Consider the following 18,619-nt stretch of genomic DNA (forward strand, 5'->3'; position numbering starts at 1 on the left):
CAAACACACACAAATATTATGTAGGTATTAACATAACTGGGATAATACAACCTGGAGAAAACTTGGAGTGAGGGCAGTAACTAGGTGAACTTCACTTCTACCATGGTCATGGGATGCTCTGATAGCTTATAACACAGATAAGGAGATGAATTAACACTTATGATAGCTGCCACTAGGGGCTAACGCTGGAAAAAGAACTAAATAAGAACTCCCATACCATACTAAGGTTAGTCTTTATTTCCCCTCAGATTTATTTTTTTAGCTTTTAAAAAATATGATTTAAAGGTTCACACAGAACATTTAGAAAGTAGAGGAAGGATTAAAAAAAAAGATCTATTACACAGAGGAAAAAAAGATAATATATATATATTAGAAAATGTTTGGCCTCCACTCACTTTAAAAGTTCTCAGTACGTGTTTAAAAATATTAAATATTTTTAAAATGTTAAATAATCAACATTTTCAATAAAGGAATATGTGTGTTTTGCAGCACAAATTAAAATTCAGATAAAATGCAGGTCTTGAAAACTGCTAAATTTTTTAAAAACCAGTTATATATTGAAGTAAAGTTTGTGCTAATGCCTTTGTAGGGAATAAAGGATTTCACAAATGAAAAGCATGATCATTATAAGTTGGATACAGATGAAAAGTCATATTTTAAAACAAGAAAATTATTTTTTACTTTCATGATTATGAGCTTATATGTTATCATTTGTAATCAAAACTAAATGCAAAATTTTCAATATTGCATTCACACCTGGTAAGCTGTATTTGTTGGTAATGAAGATAGTATTTAATTTAACCTAAAAGTGCATCAACAGATAAAACAAATTATATTTTTGTTGCAGCTAAATTGGAACGCTTTAAAGTATGTGAAGAAACACACTATTTTAATCCAAGCATATTGTATATCACAAACATTAATGAATTTTATTCTGTGCAATATAAATAAATGGCACTTAAGCAGGCATTAGTGTGAGCATCTACAAGCAAAAATAAGTTAATGCATTATACATAGAATATAAGCTTTAAATATTTTAAGTGTTTCTGATTGCAAATAAGCATATACTATCTTGTTAAAATAAATGAGCCTAATAGAATTAGCTCAGATGTATAATTTCCATAAGAAGTATTCTATCTATAAAGTATAAAATTCCACCAATAAAGTGTTATGAGGACATATGTAGACTATACTTTGCCATTACCAAGTGAACTGTGCTAACTTTATTTAAATCTGCAATGAAATTTATAATTTGGCATAAGCACACTTGTTAAAGATAATGTTGAAAAGTGCTACTCGTTCAAAAATAATTACACAGTTCCAGTTCTTTGCAATTAATTAAAAAAGCAATTATATGCAAGGACAGGGTAACATATGCTATCTGGAAGCAAAGCATTTGGTACTCACAGATGCAGATGGGTATGTTTGCAGACCATTGGTTATTCTCTTGACAAACAATGGATTTCTCTCCAATTAATTCAAATCCAAACTGGCATTCGAACCTTAAAACATCACGATTAGAAAATCCATCACCTTCTCTAATTCCATATAAGGGTGTACCAGGATCACCACAACTTTCTTTTTCAATTTCTGTAAAAATAGATGATATGTCAGATTTCAAGGCTTTCAGGCATATGATATCCATACAGCAAATTTAAGAGATGTACACTCTCTATAGCCAAGATATTTCAGAGCAAAAGATGAAAATGTTCTCCAATCTTAATTTTCTCTTACTACTGTTATGGACATAATTTGAGGAAATGATCTTTAGGGAACAATTAGTGCATTTCTCTCATTTGGTAGATAGGGAAACTGAGGTTGTTGGAGCTAATGCGGTTGTTCCTAACAGAACAATTACGAACAAGATTCAGATTTTCTGTTTGTACTATATACATACACACATATATATACATATGTATTTTCCCCAAATCTCAAAAACTTTTCTTATTTTTGTAATCTGTACATGATACAGGAAATCTTTAGATTGAAACCAGGACACAAGGTGATATTCTCTGCCTATGTGCTCCCAAAATGATCAGTGAATACCCTCCACACAGGATCTGCCACACTCCCTAGTACCTGTTGGTGGAATTACTTCCCCAGTTAGACTCCCCAAAAAGCTCCTTATGTCAGGAATCAATTTTGCATTCCAAATTACCCAGATATGTTCCTCAACAAATGTTTTGTGGATGAATTAAATTGAAGGAGGTTGAAAAAAAAAATCTCTTAAGAGCACATTAAAACACCCTTTTGACATGTGCTCAAGGAAACTCCAAATATCTGGGATCTTCCTTGTGAATCTAGGAATGTCAGTTGCAGATTACTGTGGTAATTGTTTTGGTTTTTAAGTTACATGAAATCACATTAATACAGTCATCCTCAAACAACAGCAAAAAAAATTTTAATTTAAATTTAAAAAATAAAACTTTGACAAAATTATGGTCTCTCTTGACACTCCAACAATCACACATTCCTGGTTCTTCTGTAATCTACTAGCACCAATTTGTTGTGTATCTTTCCAGTTTTTACACATGCTTTTATAATAATACACATATATATGTACTATGTAATATAAACATCTGTATTTTTGTAAATGTAAAAATTCTCTTCACAAAATCTAGGTAGTATTGCTTTATATATATATAGTAACTTGTATTATACTGTCAATATATTCTATAACTTGCTGCTTTTTAACCAAACAATAATTTTGGAGATATTTTTGAATGTCCTTGTATCCTTAGCAGAAAACATAGTTATAATGATTTCTTTAATACACTGCATTTGATTTGATATTTGTTTTTATCTGTGTCATAGTGACACTGGTCTATCATTTTTCTTGTGCTGTTCCTATCCAGACTTAACACCAAGGGAAGAGGTTAGCAATTTTCCAACATTCACTAGTCTTTTAGACTAGTTTGTATAACAGGAAAATTGGATCCTTGAGTGTGACAATTTGCCAAAAATGCTGACTGAGTCTGGTATAATTTTGAGATAGGTATCTGACTACCATTTCAATATCTTCTAAGGTTATTTTACTATTAAAGTTATTTTTGGGGGGGGGCAATATTAGCAACTTATATATATGTTAGAGAAGTGCAATTTTCCAAAGTTTCCAAGTTAGTAGTTTAGTAGTAATAGAATTGTGTTACAAAATCTTTAAATATCGCTTTACAAAGATGTCATAAACTTTCTCACTCCCAGTGCTATTTATTTGTGATTAGTCTTCCAGTTTTCTTTGCCTCATACTTACAAAACATTGTCAAATTTACTAGTCTACTCAAAGAACCACATTTTGCTAATCAATTCTATTGTTTTGATTTTATTTAAACATCTTTCGTTTTTATCTTTTTGGATTCCACCTTCAACTCTCTTTTGCATTATTTTGCTATTCTTTCTCCACCTTCTTGAGCTGAAGTCTTAGGGTTTGTTTTTTTATTAGTTTATTTTCAGCCTTTCTTGTTTCCTTAAAAAAATGTTTTTTGGTCTATAAATTTTCTTCAGAGTACTGTTTTGATATTTAGACCTTTTTTTGTTCACTTCTAAATAGTCTATAATTTCCTTTTTGATTTCCTCTTTAACTCATAAATAATTTCAAGGTGTGTTTAAATGTATGGGTCTAGGCTATCATTTTGCTGCTGATTTCTAATGTTATTGCTTTAGTATTCAGTATAAGTATATCCAGCCTCACAGAGGATAAATCAGTAAAATATATTCAATTCAATTTGCTATATTTGTCAAATTGAAATTATATGACCTTAATTAATTTTGTCTACCCTCTCTGACAATTTCTAAAAGAACTGTGTTAGAAACTTGCACAAGCCTCTTAGACAGCCTCATCCACCAGAGGACAGACAGCAGAAGCAAGAAGAACTACAGTCCTGCAGCCTGTGGAACAAAAACCACATTCACAGAAAGATAGACAAGATGAAAAGGCAGAGGGCTATGTACCAGATGAAGGAACAAGATAAAACCCCAGGAAAACAACTAAATGAAGTGGAGATAGGCAACCTTCCAGAAAAAGAATTCAGAATAATGATACTGAAGATGATCCAGGACCTTGGAAAAAGAATGGAGGCAAAGATCGAGAAGATGCAAGAAACGTTTAACAAAGACCTAGAAGAATTAAAGACCAAACAAACAGAGATGAACAATACAATAAATGAAATGAAAAATACACGAGAAGGAATCAATAACAGAATAACTGAGGCAGAAGAACGGATAAGTGACCTGGAAGACAGAATGGTGGAATTCACTGATGCAGAACAGAATAAAGAAAAAAGAATGAAAAGAAATGAAGACAGCCTAAGAGACTTCTGGGACAACATTAAACGCAACAACATTTGCATTATAGGGGTCCCAGAAGGAGAAGAGAGAGAGAAAGGACCTGAGAAAATATTTGAAGAGATTATAGTCGAAAACTTCCCTAACATGGGAAAGGAAATAGCCACCCAAGTCCAGGAAGCGCAGAGAGTCCCATACAGGATAAACCGAAGGAGAAACACGCCGAGACACATAGTAATCAAATTGGCAAAAATTAAAGACAAAGAAAAATTATTGAAAGCAGCAAGGGAAAATCAACAAATAACATACAAGGGAACTCCCATAAGGTTAACAGCTGATGTCTCAGCAGAAACTCTACAAGCCAGAAGGGAGTGGCATGACATATTTAAAGTGATGAAACGGAAGAACCTACAACCAAGATTACTCTACCTGGCAAGGATCTCACTCAGATTCGATGGAGAAATCAAAAGCTTTACAGACAAGTAAAAGCTAAGAGAATTGAGCACCACCAAACCAGCTCTACAACAAATGCTAAAGGAACTTCTGTAAGTGGGAAACACAAGAGAAGAAAATGACCTACAAATACAAACCCAAAACAATTAAGAAAATGGTCACAGGAACATACATATCGATAATTACCTTAAATGTGAATGGATTAAATGCTCCAACCAAAAGACAGAGGCTCACTGAATGGATGCAAAAACAAGACCCATATATATGCTGTCTACAAGAGACCCACTTCAGACCTGGGACACATACAGAGTGAAAGTGAGGGGATGGAAAAAGATATTCCATGCAAATGGAAATCAAAAGAAAGCTGGAGTAGCAATACTCACATCAGATAAAATAGACCTTAAGATAAAGAATGTTACAAGAGACAAGGAAGGACACTACATGATGATCAAGGGATCAATCCAAGAAGAAGATGTAACAATTATAAATATATAGGCACCCAACATAGGAGCACCTCAATACATAAGGCAACTGTTAACAGCTATAAAGGACACTACACTACAAACAAGCCGAAAAGACAACCCTCAGAATGGGAGAAAATATTTGCAAACGCATCAATGGACAAAGGATTAATCTCCAAAACATATAAACAGCTCATGCAGCTCAATATTAAAAAAACAAACAACCCAATCCAAAAATGGGCAGAAGACCTAAACAGACATTTCTCCAAAGAAGATCTGCAGGTGTCCAAGAGGCACATGAAAAGCTGCTCAACATCACTAATTATTAGAGAAATGCAAATCAAAACTACAGTGAGGTATCACCTCACACCAGTTAGAATGGGCATCATCAGCAAATCTACAAACAACAAATGCTGGAGAGGGTATGGAGAAAAGGGAACCCTCTTGCACTGTTGGTGGGAATGTAAATTGATACAGCCACTATGGAGAACAGTATGGAGGTTCCTTAAAAAAAACTAAAAATAGAATTACCATATGACCCAGCAATCCCACTCCTGGGCATATACCCAGAGAAAACCATAATTCAAAAAGACACATGCACCCCAATGTTCATTGCAGCACTCTTTACAATACCCTGGTCATGGAAGCAACCTAAATGCCCACCAACAGACGAATGGATAAAGAAGTTGTGGTACGTATATACAATGGAATATCACTCAGCCATAAAAAGGAACGAAGTTGTGTCATTTGTAGAGACGTGGATGAATCTAGAGACTGTCATACAGAGTGACGTAAGTCAGAAAGAGAAAAACAAATATTGTATATTAACGCATATATGTGGAACCCAGAAAAATGGTACAGATGAACCAGTTTGCAGGGCAGAAATTGAGACACAGATGTAGAGAACAAACATATGGACAACAAGGGGGGAAAGTGGTGGGGGTGGTGTTATGAATTGGGAGATTGGCATTGACATATATACACTAATATGTATAAAATAGATAACTAATAAGAACCTGCTGTATAAAAAAATAAATAAAATAAAATTCAAAAATTCAAAAAAATAAAAAGAACTGTGTTAAAGTTCCAAACAGAGTATGAATTGTGCCACATTTCCTGGTAGCTGAATCAAGCTCACTTACATAGTTCAAACCGCATTGTATCGTTCAATTTATTCAGCAAATATTTATTTGAGAACCCATGATGTGCCAGATTCTTTTCTAGGTACTATGTGGACTAGATCAATGAATAAACAGACAATAATTCCTGCTCTTCGGTGGTGTATATTCCACTGGAAGTTCACAAATAGTAATAAATAAGTGTTATTTTAGGGCTTCCCTGGTGGCGCAGTGGTTGAGAATCTGCCTGCCAATGCAGGGGACACGGGTTCGAGCCCTGGTCTGGGAAGATCCCACATGCCACGGAGCAACTGGGCCCGTGAGCCACAATTACTGAGCCTGCGCGTCTGGAGCCTGTGCTCCGCAACAAGAGAGGCCGCGATGGTGAGAGGCCCGCGCACCGCGATGAAGAGTGGTCCCCACTTGCCGCAACTAGAGAAAGCCCTCGCACAGAAACGAAGACTCAACACAGTCATAAATAAATAAATAAAAGAACGTGAATTTCTTTAAAAAAAAAAAAAAAGCAAACTGGGCTATTCATTTCAGTAACAGTCAAGTGGTCTTAGTTTGCATTCAATTTCCAATCAGTTTCTCAATCTATTAAAAAAAAAAAAAATAAGTGTTATTTTAGAAGGTGATGGATGCTCTGGTGGGGGGTGGGATGATGAGCAGGGAATAGCAGGTCTAAAGTGCTAGGTTATGGTGGGATGACATTGTTGTTAGGCTCAGAAAATTTTATCACTCTTATACCTTACTGAAATTGTTTCTGTTATTGAAAGACTAGGTTATTCTTCAACTGAAAATGTCTCTCTTTTGCCCTCAATATTGAGTGATAATCGGTAAGGTATAGAATTTTAATTCAGAATTCTTTTCCCACAGCATTTTGATGATATTTTTCCTTGGTCTTTTATCCATCCAATATTCCTGATAAAAAAATATAACAAACTGATTTTAATTCTCTTTGTAATTAATCTGTTCCCTGCTCCCTCTCTTCTCTTCCCATAGTTGTTAGGATTCTTTTTTAGACTTGCTGTTTTTAAATGTCACTATCATCTACCTAGGTATCGGTTCTTAAATTTTTTTTTTTAACTTGGTACTTGATAGATTTCTGCTGTCAAATAACTTGTAACTTTTTTTTCAGTTCTAAGAAATTGTTACCATAATTTCTTTTAAAATATTATTTCATATACACACTCATCTCTCTGGAACTCTTTCACATTAAACATCAGAACTTTCAGATTTAGCCTTCATGTTGCTCGATCTTTCAAATTTTCATTTTTAAAATTCTCTATTCTGCATTCTAGAAGTATTATATATGTAAAATATGTTTATATATTATAAATTCAAATTTATTAATTCACTGTGTACTTTTATCTAATTCCAATTCAATCTATATACTGAAAAATTATGTTATCATTTCTTGAATATTTAATGATTTATTACTTTTTATTGTTTCATAACCTCCTATTATCTTTTCATGGATACAATTTCCCCCTTTATTTTTGTGAGGATATCTAGTATAATTATTTAATTTTTTTTTCTTTTTACTGTTTCCTTGGGTACAAGCAGAAGTGTGCTTCAAGAGCAGCAGACTAAAGTTTCTTCTGAAGCAGCATATTTGAAAATATATTTGGTGAATCATAATGGTTGTCAAGCTTATGATGAAAAGTGCAGGAGGGATTTATTTGGGGGAAGAACAAAACAGCTGGTTTTGAACAAGCTGTCAAATAAATGTTTTTATTTGCTTGCTTCTGTAAACTTCAGGCTTATTTCTTCTAATGTCAGAATCATGTCATACTTCTAGGTATAATTTATCTCCTCTGTTGATCTGTGGTGCAGTCCACTTTTATGGTCTTCATCCCGAGTTGGGATGAAGAGCCCTCTTGATAATTGCATTCGACTCCGATTCCATGTCTGGGCATTTGGCTCTGTAGCTGAAATATTTTCCTCTGTAGCAATTACTACAGTTTCTCAGGATTGCCAGTGGCCTCTTCCGTGGTGGCTTCTGGCCCTGATGAACAATGGCTTCCTAGGCAGAAGCTACAGCAACAGCAGCCAATGGAGGCATTGGTTTATGAAATTCTCAGCTTACCTCTATATTCCATATGTGTGTGTGTATATATATATGTATATGTTTATTTATATTTATTTATCTCAGAGATCCCCTATGGCCTTATAATAACTGAAATGTTCTCTTCCTATTCTTAAGCATCAGTGTATATTTTTTGATATGTTTTCTATCATCTTTGGGTTAGCATTGAGAATAAGTGCTTACTCTACTATTTTGAAACCTTATTTTCTTCTTTGCTACTTTAATGCAAAATTCTTTAAATCAAGAATATATTTTCAAATGAAGGTGTAATTTTGAAGCTGCAATACTCTCTTAGACTGAAAGACAATAGGCAGTAAGGAAAATAAACACATACCTACTGTATATCATTGCCTTTGAAATTTTTTTCTATCCAGGAGGCAAGACTAATATCTGAACAAATAATTCATATGCAACATATCAGTGTTATAATAGAGTTTTGTACAAAAATCAATTATTAATAATAGCTGCTATCATTTATTGAACATTGAAATTGTATTGACATTGTGAAAACATTTTTTTAAACACATTTGTTATATAATTTAATCCTCATAACAACCATATGATGGAACTATTATCTCTATTTACTGACGAGAAAAATAAAGGTCAGAAAAGTTAATTAATGCTATAGACTGAATATTTGTGTCCCCTCAAAATTCATATGGTGAAACATAATCCCTGATGTGATGATATTTGGAGGTAGAGTCTTTGGGAAGTGATTAGGTCATGAGGGTGGAGCCCTCATGAATGGCATCTCTGCCCTTATAAAAGAGGACTTCAAAAGGCTCCTTGCCTATCCTGCCATGTGAGGACATAGGGAGAGGACAGCCATCTGTGAACCAGGAAATAGGCTCTCACCAAACACTGAATCTGCCAGCACCTTGATCATGGACTTCCTAGTTTCCAGACTGTAATGTTTGTTGTTTATAAGCCACCCAGTCTATAGTATTTTTGTTATAACAGCCAAAACAGACAGGACGTTAACTTGCCCAATTTCACAAAACTTATGAATAGCAGAGTTTAGGGTTTGTCTGAATCTAAAGTCTTAATCACCAAATTATTGCAAAGAAATTTCCATTCATTAATTACCCATTTATGAAACATTTATTTAGTTTCTAATATGTTTCAAAAATAATACTAGGCACTAGGGATATAAAGACAAATAAGATGTAGCCTATGCCTTAAATGAGGGCACAAAGGAGGTACAGCAAAGTCCCCTTGAATCGGAGGTTGGCAAATTGGTAAAGGTTTCACAGAAGAGGTGACCCTTGAACTATCTTAGAGTTATTTCACTGTGTGAACTGGGGAAGAGTAAGGAAGGAAAGGTATCCCAGGTGGAAGGAGAAGAGCAGTATCAGAAAAGATACAAAGTCTTTTCCCTTCTCTTTCTTTAGGTGGGGTGGCTTGGTTGGGGTTAGGAGGCTGTCTGAGTCCATTTAAGATACTATAAGAGAATACCATAGACTGAGTGCTTTGTAAACAACGGAAATTTGTTTTTCACAGTTCTGAAAGCTGGGAAGTCCAACATTAAGGTGTCAGCAGATTTGCTATCTGGAGAGGGCCGATTTCCTGGTTCACAGACATATGTCTTTTTGCTGTGTTCTCACATGGTAGACAAGGGGCAAGGGAGCTCCTGGGGTACTAATTCCATTTATCAGGCTCCACTCTCATCACTTAGTCACCTCCCAAAGGCCCTACCTCCAAATGTCATCACATTGGGGATTAGGTTTCAAAGTGTGAATTTTAGGGGGAAAAAATATTCAGCCTATAGCAGAGGCAGTGATGGTGGTATCAGGAGTTGAGGAGGTAGTGAGGTCAAGTAAGTGACAGTGTGGCTAGAGGCCAAACAAGTAGAAACAAGGCCAAGGAAGCAGCCAGTAAGGTTGTAAGATTAAGTATATATTATGGGACTGTGCAAGTCATAAATGTATTGAGGATAAGGGTAACTAGACTTCTCACTATCAAAAAGGGGATGTGGAAAAAGGGAAGGCTACAAAATTCTGAGGGGTTGAACTAAAATTGGAGAAATTGGTGTTAATTAATGTTTAAAATATAGATATACATAGATAGAGATGACTGTGTGTATTATGTCACACATAATGCACATGTATTTTCTAGCCCCACCCACTGAGTCCTAAAAGCAATAAGTACTCATAGCAACAAGTACATGAGTGCCCACATCTTGGTGTCCAAATACCATTCTTCACTAAAGGGAACCAGGAAGTCTGCTTCCAGGGTTGGTCAAAGAAAAGTACAAGACAAAACTGGAACACCTTGTTCTGTCAAGAAAAGTGCTTAAAGAATGATGGGGACACATCGAAAAGACATAGAGGCCAGCTTGAAGGAACTACACTAGCCATTCTAGGGCAGCTTAATCATCAAAACAACGATAATGATGGATTACAACTAATTGAGTAAAATTCAAATGCATAAATCCATCTGATATAAATAAATGGGTAAATAAGTGGAAGAGTAGAGAACACTCTGTCTCCATGTAGAATGACAGTTAAAAAATGTGGAATTATTAAAAGTAAAAAATCAACATTTGACAGCCATCACAGAGATTTTGGATTCTGGTGAAGAGAATCCAAAAGGTGATACTGGTCATGTTACCATGGAAAAACCCAGAAGGCACTAATTTTACTAGGTGATCAAGGATCACATAACCAGTGTGGATTATACTGACATTGCCTCCTGATGCAATGCACTAAAATAAGGAGCATCATTTCTGTCAAGAATGCATGGCTGAGGGGACTTCTCAGGTGGTCCTGTGGTAAAGAATCTGTCTTCCAATGCAGGGGACGTGGGTTCGATCCCTGGTCAGGGAACTAAGATCCCACATGCTGTGAGGCAACTAAGCCCACGTGCCACAACTAGAGAGAAGCCTTCGCGCTGCATGGGAGGATCCCGCATGCCGCAACTAAGACCCTGATGCAGCCAGATAAATAAATAAATATTAAAAAAAAAAAAAGAATGCATAGCTGAAGTCTGGATATGAAGAAAGACTGGATGGACCCAGATTAAGGGACATATTCCAGAATGAAAGGCCTGTATTCTTTAAAGCTATCAAGGTCATGACAGACAGGGGAAAAATGAGGAACTCATTCAGATCGAAGGAAATGAAAGAGACACAACAAGTAAATGCACTGAAGTTTCATGGGTTGAATCCTGACAAGAAAGGAAAAAGAGACATTTTGGGGTAGTGAAATTTGAATGAGGTCTGTGAATTTTTTGGTAGTGCTATATCAATGTTGATTTTCTAATTTACTCCTTGCTATTTTGGAATTGCACTCCTCATTAGTCCATAAGCTTCTCCTCAGCCTTTGTTTCCTAGGGAACCAAAGCTAAGATAAGTGACTTTAAACTGGCAAACAATTAGTAAACAAGGTAAGGGACTAGGCTATCTAAAGGTCTCAGAACGATAAGATTATTAGCTGCCATTATTGAGAGATTATTATTTGACAGGAGGTTTGCTAAATACTGTAACTCTGTTTACTCATGTATCTCTTATTGCAACACTGAGAGCAAGGCACTATTTATTCTATAGGTGAAAAAATGAGGTTCTGAGAGGCTAACCAAGGTCAAATATGTAGAAATAGCTCAAGTGAGTTTCTACTCAACATCTACTTGACGCCAATGACCACATTCTTTTCCATTGTTCAATGTTGCTTGAGAGAAAGGATGGAGAGAATACGGTGAGCCAGGCACTGGAATAATGCAGGAAAGAAACATATGAACTTGATTCCAGTATTGGAACAGAAAACACAGAAACATTAATTTTAAGAGAGGTTTTTGTCTTGAATGCTTCAACACACTAATCCCACCTTTATGGTAGCAGCGTGATTTTAAAACTATTTGGATCTCTTCAAATTCCTTACTATGGAAGGCCTTTATGATCTAAACCTTTCCTGTTTTTCCCACGCAGTCTGCCACCATTTTCCTACTAGCCTCCTAAGTGCCAGGCATGTCAAGACACTCGCTGTTCCCTTTCACACCTACATGACCTAAGGCATGACATCTCAGCTGGGACAGAAGACATCCTCCCAGTTTGTAACACCTGGAGAAATTCCTATACGTCTCTCAAGGTCAAACTATACCTATTCCATAAAGACTGCCCTGAGCTTGTAACTATAGTCACTTGCTTCCTTCTTTGGGTTTCTATAGGCCTTAGGAATACTTACATTGGTCCATACATTTTACTATAATAATTTATTTAATCATTTGTCTCTTCCCATGAGTTTTTATTCCACTTTGCATTTCAAGTGTCTATACACACAGTGATGACAAATATTCATATATCATTTATGTGTCAGGCAAAGGTCTAAGCACTTGTTACATTTAACCTTGACACAGCCCTATGCACCCCAAAGAGATAAGTAACTTGCTTAGAGTGACACAATTTTAAATGGCAGACCTGGAATTTGAACGCAGATGGTGGTTCCAGAATATGAGTACTTAACGCACTATACCTTCTTTCAGAGCCCAATGGTCAAGAATAGTGGTGGAATATATCAAGAAAGAAGGTAGGTAATAAAAATTAGCATACAAAAGTATGTGGTTCTATTAGTAAACCATATAGGTGATCACAAATTCTCATAGTTATAGAGAACTATATATACAGAAAATCATAGAGTAACACATTCCAGCTATGTCTTTTGAATGATTTAAATTTTATAGTTGTCTTATAATTGCAGGAAATTTGTGCTAGATATTTTGTTTACCCCTCGAGAACAATTCTTTACCCTCTACTGCCCAGAGTTTTGTGCCCCGAGGGTGGGAGTAAAGGCTGAACCACATCGACCCATAATAGACAGGTTCCTATACTACTCGACTTTCTGCTTGTGTAACCAGTGGTCAGGAAACAAACCACACTGGCAGGAGAGAAGATGAGAAGGCTGGGAGGAGAGTGCAGTAGAGGTATGTTCCCCCATCTTCTTCTCTGCCGGATCAACATGGAATGGCTGTGTTCTTTTTTACTGAAAGGCACGCTTATGTCAGGCTCTCCTCTCCATACAGCAATCCTCTGAGCGCTACGAAAGTGATAATGGCTCCCCACTGTCACCAGCCATGGATACTGCATAGCCCCTTGCTGGTTTCCTTAAGATCTGCCCATACATGGCCAGTGTGAAAGTGCCATTTGTTACCTGCATTGTTCCTGATGGATAGAATACAACTTACCATTGAAAGCTCAATGCAACACCAGAAGAACTTAGTTAGCATCCTACTGATTCTGGATTTTATTACTTACGATATTTTGTTTCTTCGAATATAAAGTGGGGTTGAGATTTCTTTAACAAATGTTGCCTCCAGTGGGAGTCACCTAAATACTGTGCATCATTCACAACTAAATTTGGAGAGAACAGAATGAGTATCCATTCCCAGGGTAAGAGGCTGGCACCCATGGAGTAGCAACCTGGTTCTGCTGTTTCTCCCTGCTGTGGAGGCAACGAAATCAGAAACTGGAGAAGAGGTGCTGAACTAAATGAGGATGAGAGGTCAGATGAAATTTAAGCAGAGCACTTGGGAAGGCTCTCCTGCAGTGAGTTGAGAATAAAATAGGAAATATAGGTTTAAATGGCAGTGGTTGAAATTTGTAGAGCAGGACTCTTTCAACACCTTTTTTTAGTGATCAAATAACTTTGATCCTTGATGCCTAAAGTAATAGACTCTAATTTTAAATTCAATCAGATTTCCAGCCAAAAACTAACATCTGGCTTTAAAGTGACATGGAAATTCTCATTAATCAATCTCTGACCTGACAACAGTTGACACTGTAATTCAAATACTTCACAGAGGAACTGTGTAGGTTAGAAGAAAGTGATCTGTAAAACTTGCAGTTTTGCTGATTCTTAATGTTAAGAAGCCTCTTGGGAATCTCATTACCTTAGCAACAGGCTTACAAAGGTCGTGAAGTATAGAATTATGCAGCTAAGAAAGACCTTGTGAGTTAAACTCTGTCTCACCTTCAAGGATCTCAGACAAATGAGACTACAGTCTCATTTAAGGAGATTTTGAGAAGGAAAGCTATACCTTCCCAGGCAAAGTAATGAAGGACATATTTGCAATAATGTGTAAAGTGTTTTACAATCATGATGAAAACACTGACATTAAAAAGTATGTGCACTGCCATGTGTAAAACAGATAGCTGGTGGGAACCTGCTGTATAGCACAGGGAGCTCAGCTCCGTGCTCTGTGGTGACCTAGATGGAAGGGATGGGAGCGGGGTGGGAGGGAGGTCCAAGAGGGAGGGGATATATGCATACATATAGCTGATTCATTTTGCTGCACAACAGAAACTAACACAACATTGTAAAGCAACTATATCCCAATTAAAAAATAATAATAATAAATAAATAAATAAATAAATAAATAAAAGCTTCAGATTAGGTACAACCATTTAATAAAAAATCCAGAATTTTTATCCTGAGAAAAGACTCCCAAAGATTACCATTTTGCATAGGACTGGTGTAGAAGAACATCTTGCAGCAAGTAATTAAATAATATACTGTTTTGGCATACTGTATAGCAAATAGAGGCACTCAAAACAAATAAACAAACAAACAAACCCTACTCAATTCTTAATCCTATTTCACCTTAAAAATTATTGAACACCTTAATATGTCCAATAGAATTAGGAACTTGTGATAAAAACGATGAGCTTTTCTTTGGTTCTAAATATGATGCTATTTGACATATCATTAATTTGGAGATGGCGAACCATTTATATTCTGTCACCTTCATGCCCAGGTCTCAAATTTGGAGGATAACTGAGGGGGCTATAGTTAATGTCTGTGTATACAAACAATGACTTTCCAAGCCTTCCCAGTTGCCATGGTCTGAATGCATTCTGGCGAAATTCAAAGATGATGCCATTAGGAGGTGGGGACTTTGGGAGGTGGTTAGGTCATGAAGGCAGAGCCCTTATAAATAGGATTAGTGCTCTTAGGAAAGAGGCTCCAGAGTGACCCCTTCTCCCCTTCCACCATGTGAGGAGGACACAGCAAGAAGGCACCAGCTATGGATCAAGAAGAAAACTCTCATGTTGACCATGCTGGAGCCTTGATCTTGGACTTTCAGCTTCTAGAACTGTGAGAAATAAATTTCTGTTTTTTATAAACCACCCCATCTCTGCCATCTCTGGTATTTTGTTATAGCAACCAAACCAAACCAAAACAAAACAAAAACAAAAATGAAAAAACAACCTAAGACAATAGGTATGGAACCTACATGACCTCGGATTATATAATATTTTCCTCCTACACAGTTATTTATCAGATTTTTTTCTGGCCATGGCTTTCCTGGGGTTTTGTGTAAGACCCTACTTAACAATTATAACTCCACCCTCTTTCTCTCTCTCAAGAGAACTTGTTGGAATACAAGAGAATGGGACTAAGGTTGTTTTTCAAAAATGACTAAGTATCCTCTCATTTAATTAAAGAGAAATAAATAAAATTTTAAAAATTAAGTGAAAGAAATAAAAGTAAATAGATTAAAAAAAAGATAAACAACACCACAATGAAACAACTTCAAAACTGAGAACATTAATAATGCTTAACCCAATAGTTCCCTAGTGTATACATTTATTTGATTGTACAAAACAATTTAATGAGACTAGGTAGGAATCAATTGAAGAAAAAACAAAAAACACTTCTTGATGTTCCTGATGATAATGAAGTATCTTAGTTCAGGGAATTTAAAGGCTAGTCTTACTAACTTAGTATAATCAATTCATCTCAGTTCAGTTTTTACTAAGGATCCACTATGTACCAAAAGCTGTGCTAGGAACTATGGCCACAAAAAGGTATATGTCTTTATCTTGGCCCTTAAAAAAAACGCATGGTACATAAGAGCTGCTAAATAAGTGAATTCAGGATGTATAGATAGATAGATATCTATATATATATCTCTATATCTATATATAGATTTTAAAAAATTTCTTGACACATATTTTTAAGCAAAAGAGAATGAACTATGCTCTCGTTAGCACCTATGCCACAAAATGTAAATGTTTTAAAACTCCAAAATGATTTGAAAAGTGCATTTCCTATATATTTGAAGATGAAATGTAAAGTGACAAGTAATCCCTCCTTTCTGACTTGCCCTGAGGTAGTATCCTTAAAACTTGACCCACTGTTTATACTTAGGGTCCTTCAAAAGACTTTCTTAGCATTTGCCTTAAATTTGCAACTAAGTACAGGGTCTGTGGCAAAAGGACAACGAGGAGGGCTGATTGAGATTAGGAAACCCAGGAATATGCTCAAGGGCATTTTTATAATAAACATCTCAAATCAGTTGATGCCATCAACGAGTAACCCAGCTAACTATAGATAGTGTCATTATCAATTTTTTCAGGGACAGCGACCTTACTCATTTATATACATTCATTCTTTCATTTGTTCATTCAATCCTCTATTAGTATGTTCATTCAAGAAAAACGTATTAGAATTGTACTATATCCCAAACGTTGGGAATGTAGAGGTAAGACAATCTATCACTGCTTACCAGGAAAAGACAAGTATGCAGATATATAAAAGTATGATATATAATGTAGTTTTAGAATAAGATATATGCAAAACATGAGAAGAAAATGAATAATTCTGCTTAGGAGTTGAAAGGCAAAATGATCCTACAAACTGAAATATGAAGTAAAATTAGGCAGATCTGCAAGGATGTGTGTGATTGGGGTTGGGGTATAGGGTGTGCGGTGGTTTGTGACATTTCAGGTAGAGGAAACAGTTTGATCAAAGGATGATAGTGTGAAACATCACATTTGGAGAAATTCAAGTAACTCAGTATGGCTGGAGTTAGGGTGCAAGAAGGGTAAGGTAAGAGATGAGGATGGGGAGATGAGGGGTACCCTGTGTACACTCTGAAGGACCTTTGACTTTATTCTAAGCAGAGATAAGCCATTGATAAGCATTTTGATGATGGACACCCCCAAAATATTCCACATATAGCAGACACACTAATCTCTTGTGAAATAAACGAAATATGCTATAGAGTCAATTAAAGAGACATGACCTCACTCCCTTTGAGACTTAAAGTCTAATACTGGAGCAGAAAAATGGAAGTATCAGGAAGCATTCCTTTTTATAAGAAGACTCAGTATAGCATTGTTCACTTCAACCTCACTTACCCATCTATGCTTTAAATATTTTCTTTTGAAGTACCCTGAATGAAAGACCAAAGCGAAATATAGATTTTTGTCTAAATCTCTGTAGCTACCTGTTTAAGAGTTTGCAAGCAGGGATAGATCAATATTTTTTGAACTATAATAGCAATCAAAGTAAATGGATCTTTCTTTTGAAAGTACCATAACTGTTAGCAGCCTAAGAACATCATTCAAAAACTTCTAAACATTCTTGCTCTTACTGTATCTACCAGATGGTCAAAGGACGTAAATTATTTGGAGGTATATCTATTAAGCAAGTAAGAAGAATCAACCACTCTTATTATTATAAAAGACAACACTGAAAAAATCCAGAGTGCAAAAAATGAATAGAATATGCCTTTTGTTTTAAAAATAATAATGTTGATATAGTATTAGCCCTTTATGGAATTAAGTCCTGGGACTATCCATATAAGCTCTTTCAGTCAAAGACCAGGTATTGAGCACCAGTATGTGCTCAACTGGGGAGCTCCTAGATGAACTGGCCTGGGTGTTTGCTCAAGGAGATAAACATAACATTTAATCAGCATTTTGGAGCACTAATGATAGATATGAAAACAACAAATAAAACATAATACTAGGTTTCTGGGGCTGATTTCTTCATATAATTTGGGTCTCGAAGGCTACTATGATAACCACTTCTCCATTGCCTTAGTCTATATTTCAAGCTCTGGGAGTTCTATTTTCAGGAGAGGACCCTATATCCATCATATATATTTTAGTTTGAATTTGAATTATCATGTAACTTCTTGCAAGTTATCTGCATTTTAACTCATCTCAAGTAGTAAGATGAATGACTAATTTTTAAAGTACAACTTCTTGTATCTTTTCAGAGTAGAATTGATAGTGTGAGAATGGAGAAGACTAAAGATTTTGGAGTAAAGAAGTAACACCTAAAACTAACCTGGAATCTATGAGAAAAGCAGATTCAAGTGAAAAACCTGGAGCTAGACATTGGAATAATTCAAGAAAAGTAAAGAGTATCAGAGTTGTGACCAAAAAAGAGGTGAAAAATACCAGCAAAAGACAAATGATAAAACCTGTGACT

General features: G+C 35.7%; 1 protein-coding gene and 1 long non-coding RNA gene across 3 annotated transcripts in view; one reads left to right on the forward strand and one right to left on the reverse strand.

Moving 5' to 3' along the window:
• CSMD3 (CUB and Sushi multiple domains 3) overlaps positions 1-18,619 on the reverse strand; it is a 1,197,521-nt gene that overhangs the window by 472,829 nt on the left and 706,073 nt on the right. For both annotated transcript variants that reach the window (XM_082433293.1, XM_082433292.1), the window contains one exon: positions 1,408-1,590. In XM_082433293.1, coding sequence (XP_082289419.1) covers positions 1,408-1,590 — 183 coding nt within the window. The remainder of the gene's footprint in view (positions 1-1,407; positions 1,591-18,619) is intronic.
• LOC309646713 overlaps positions 1-18,619 on the forward strand; it is a 728,077-nt gene that overhangs the window by 214,553 nt on the left and 494,905 nt on the right. The window lies entirely within an intron of this gene.

This window comes from Balaenoptera physalus (assembly GCF_965194825.1).
Source record: "Balaenoptera physalus genome assembly, chromosome: 17".
Taxonomy (NCBI): Eukaryota; Metazoa; Chordata; class Mammalia; order Artiodactyla; family Balaenopteridae; genus Balaenoptera; species Balaenoptera physalus.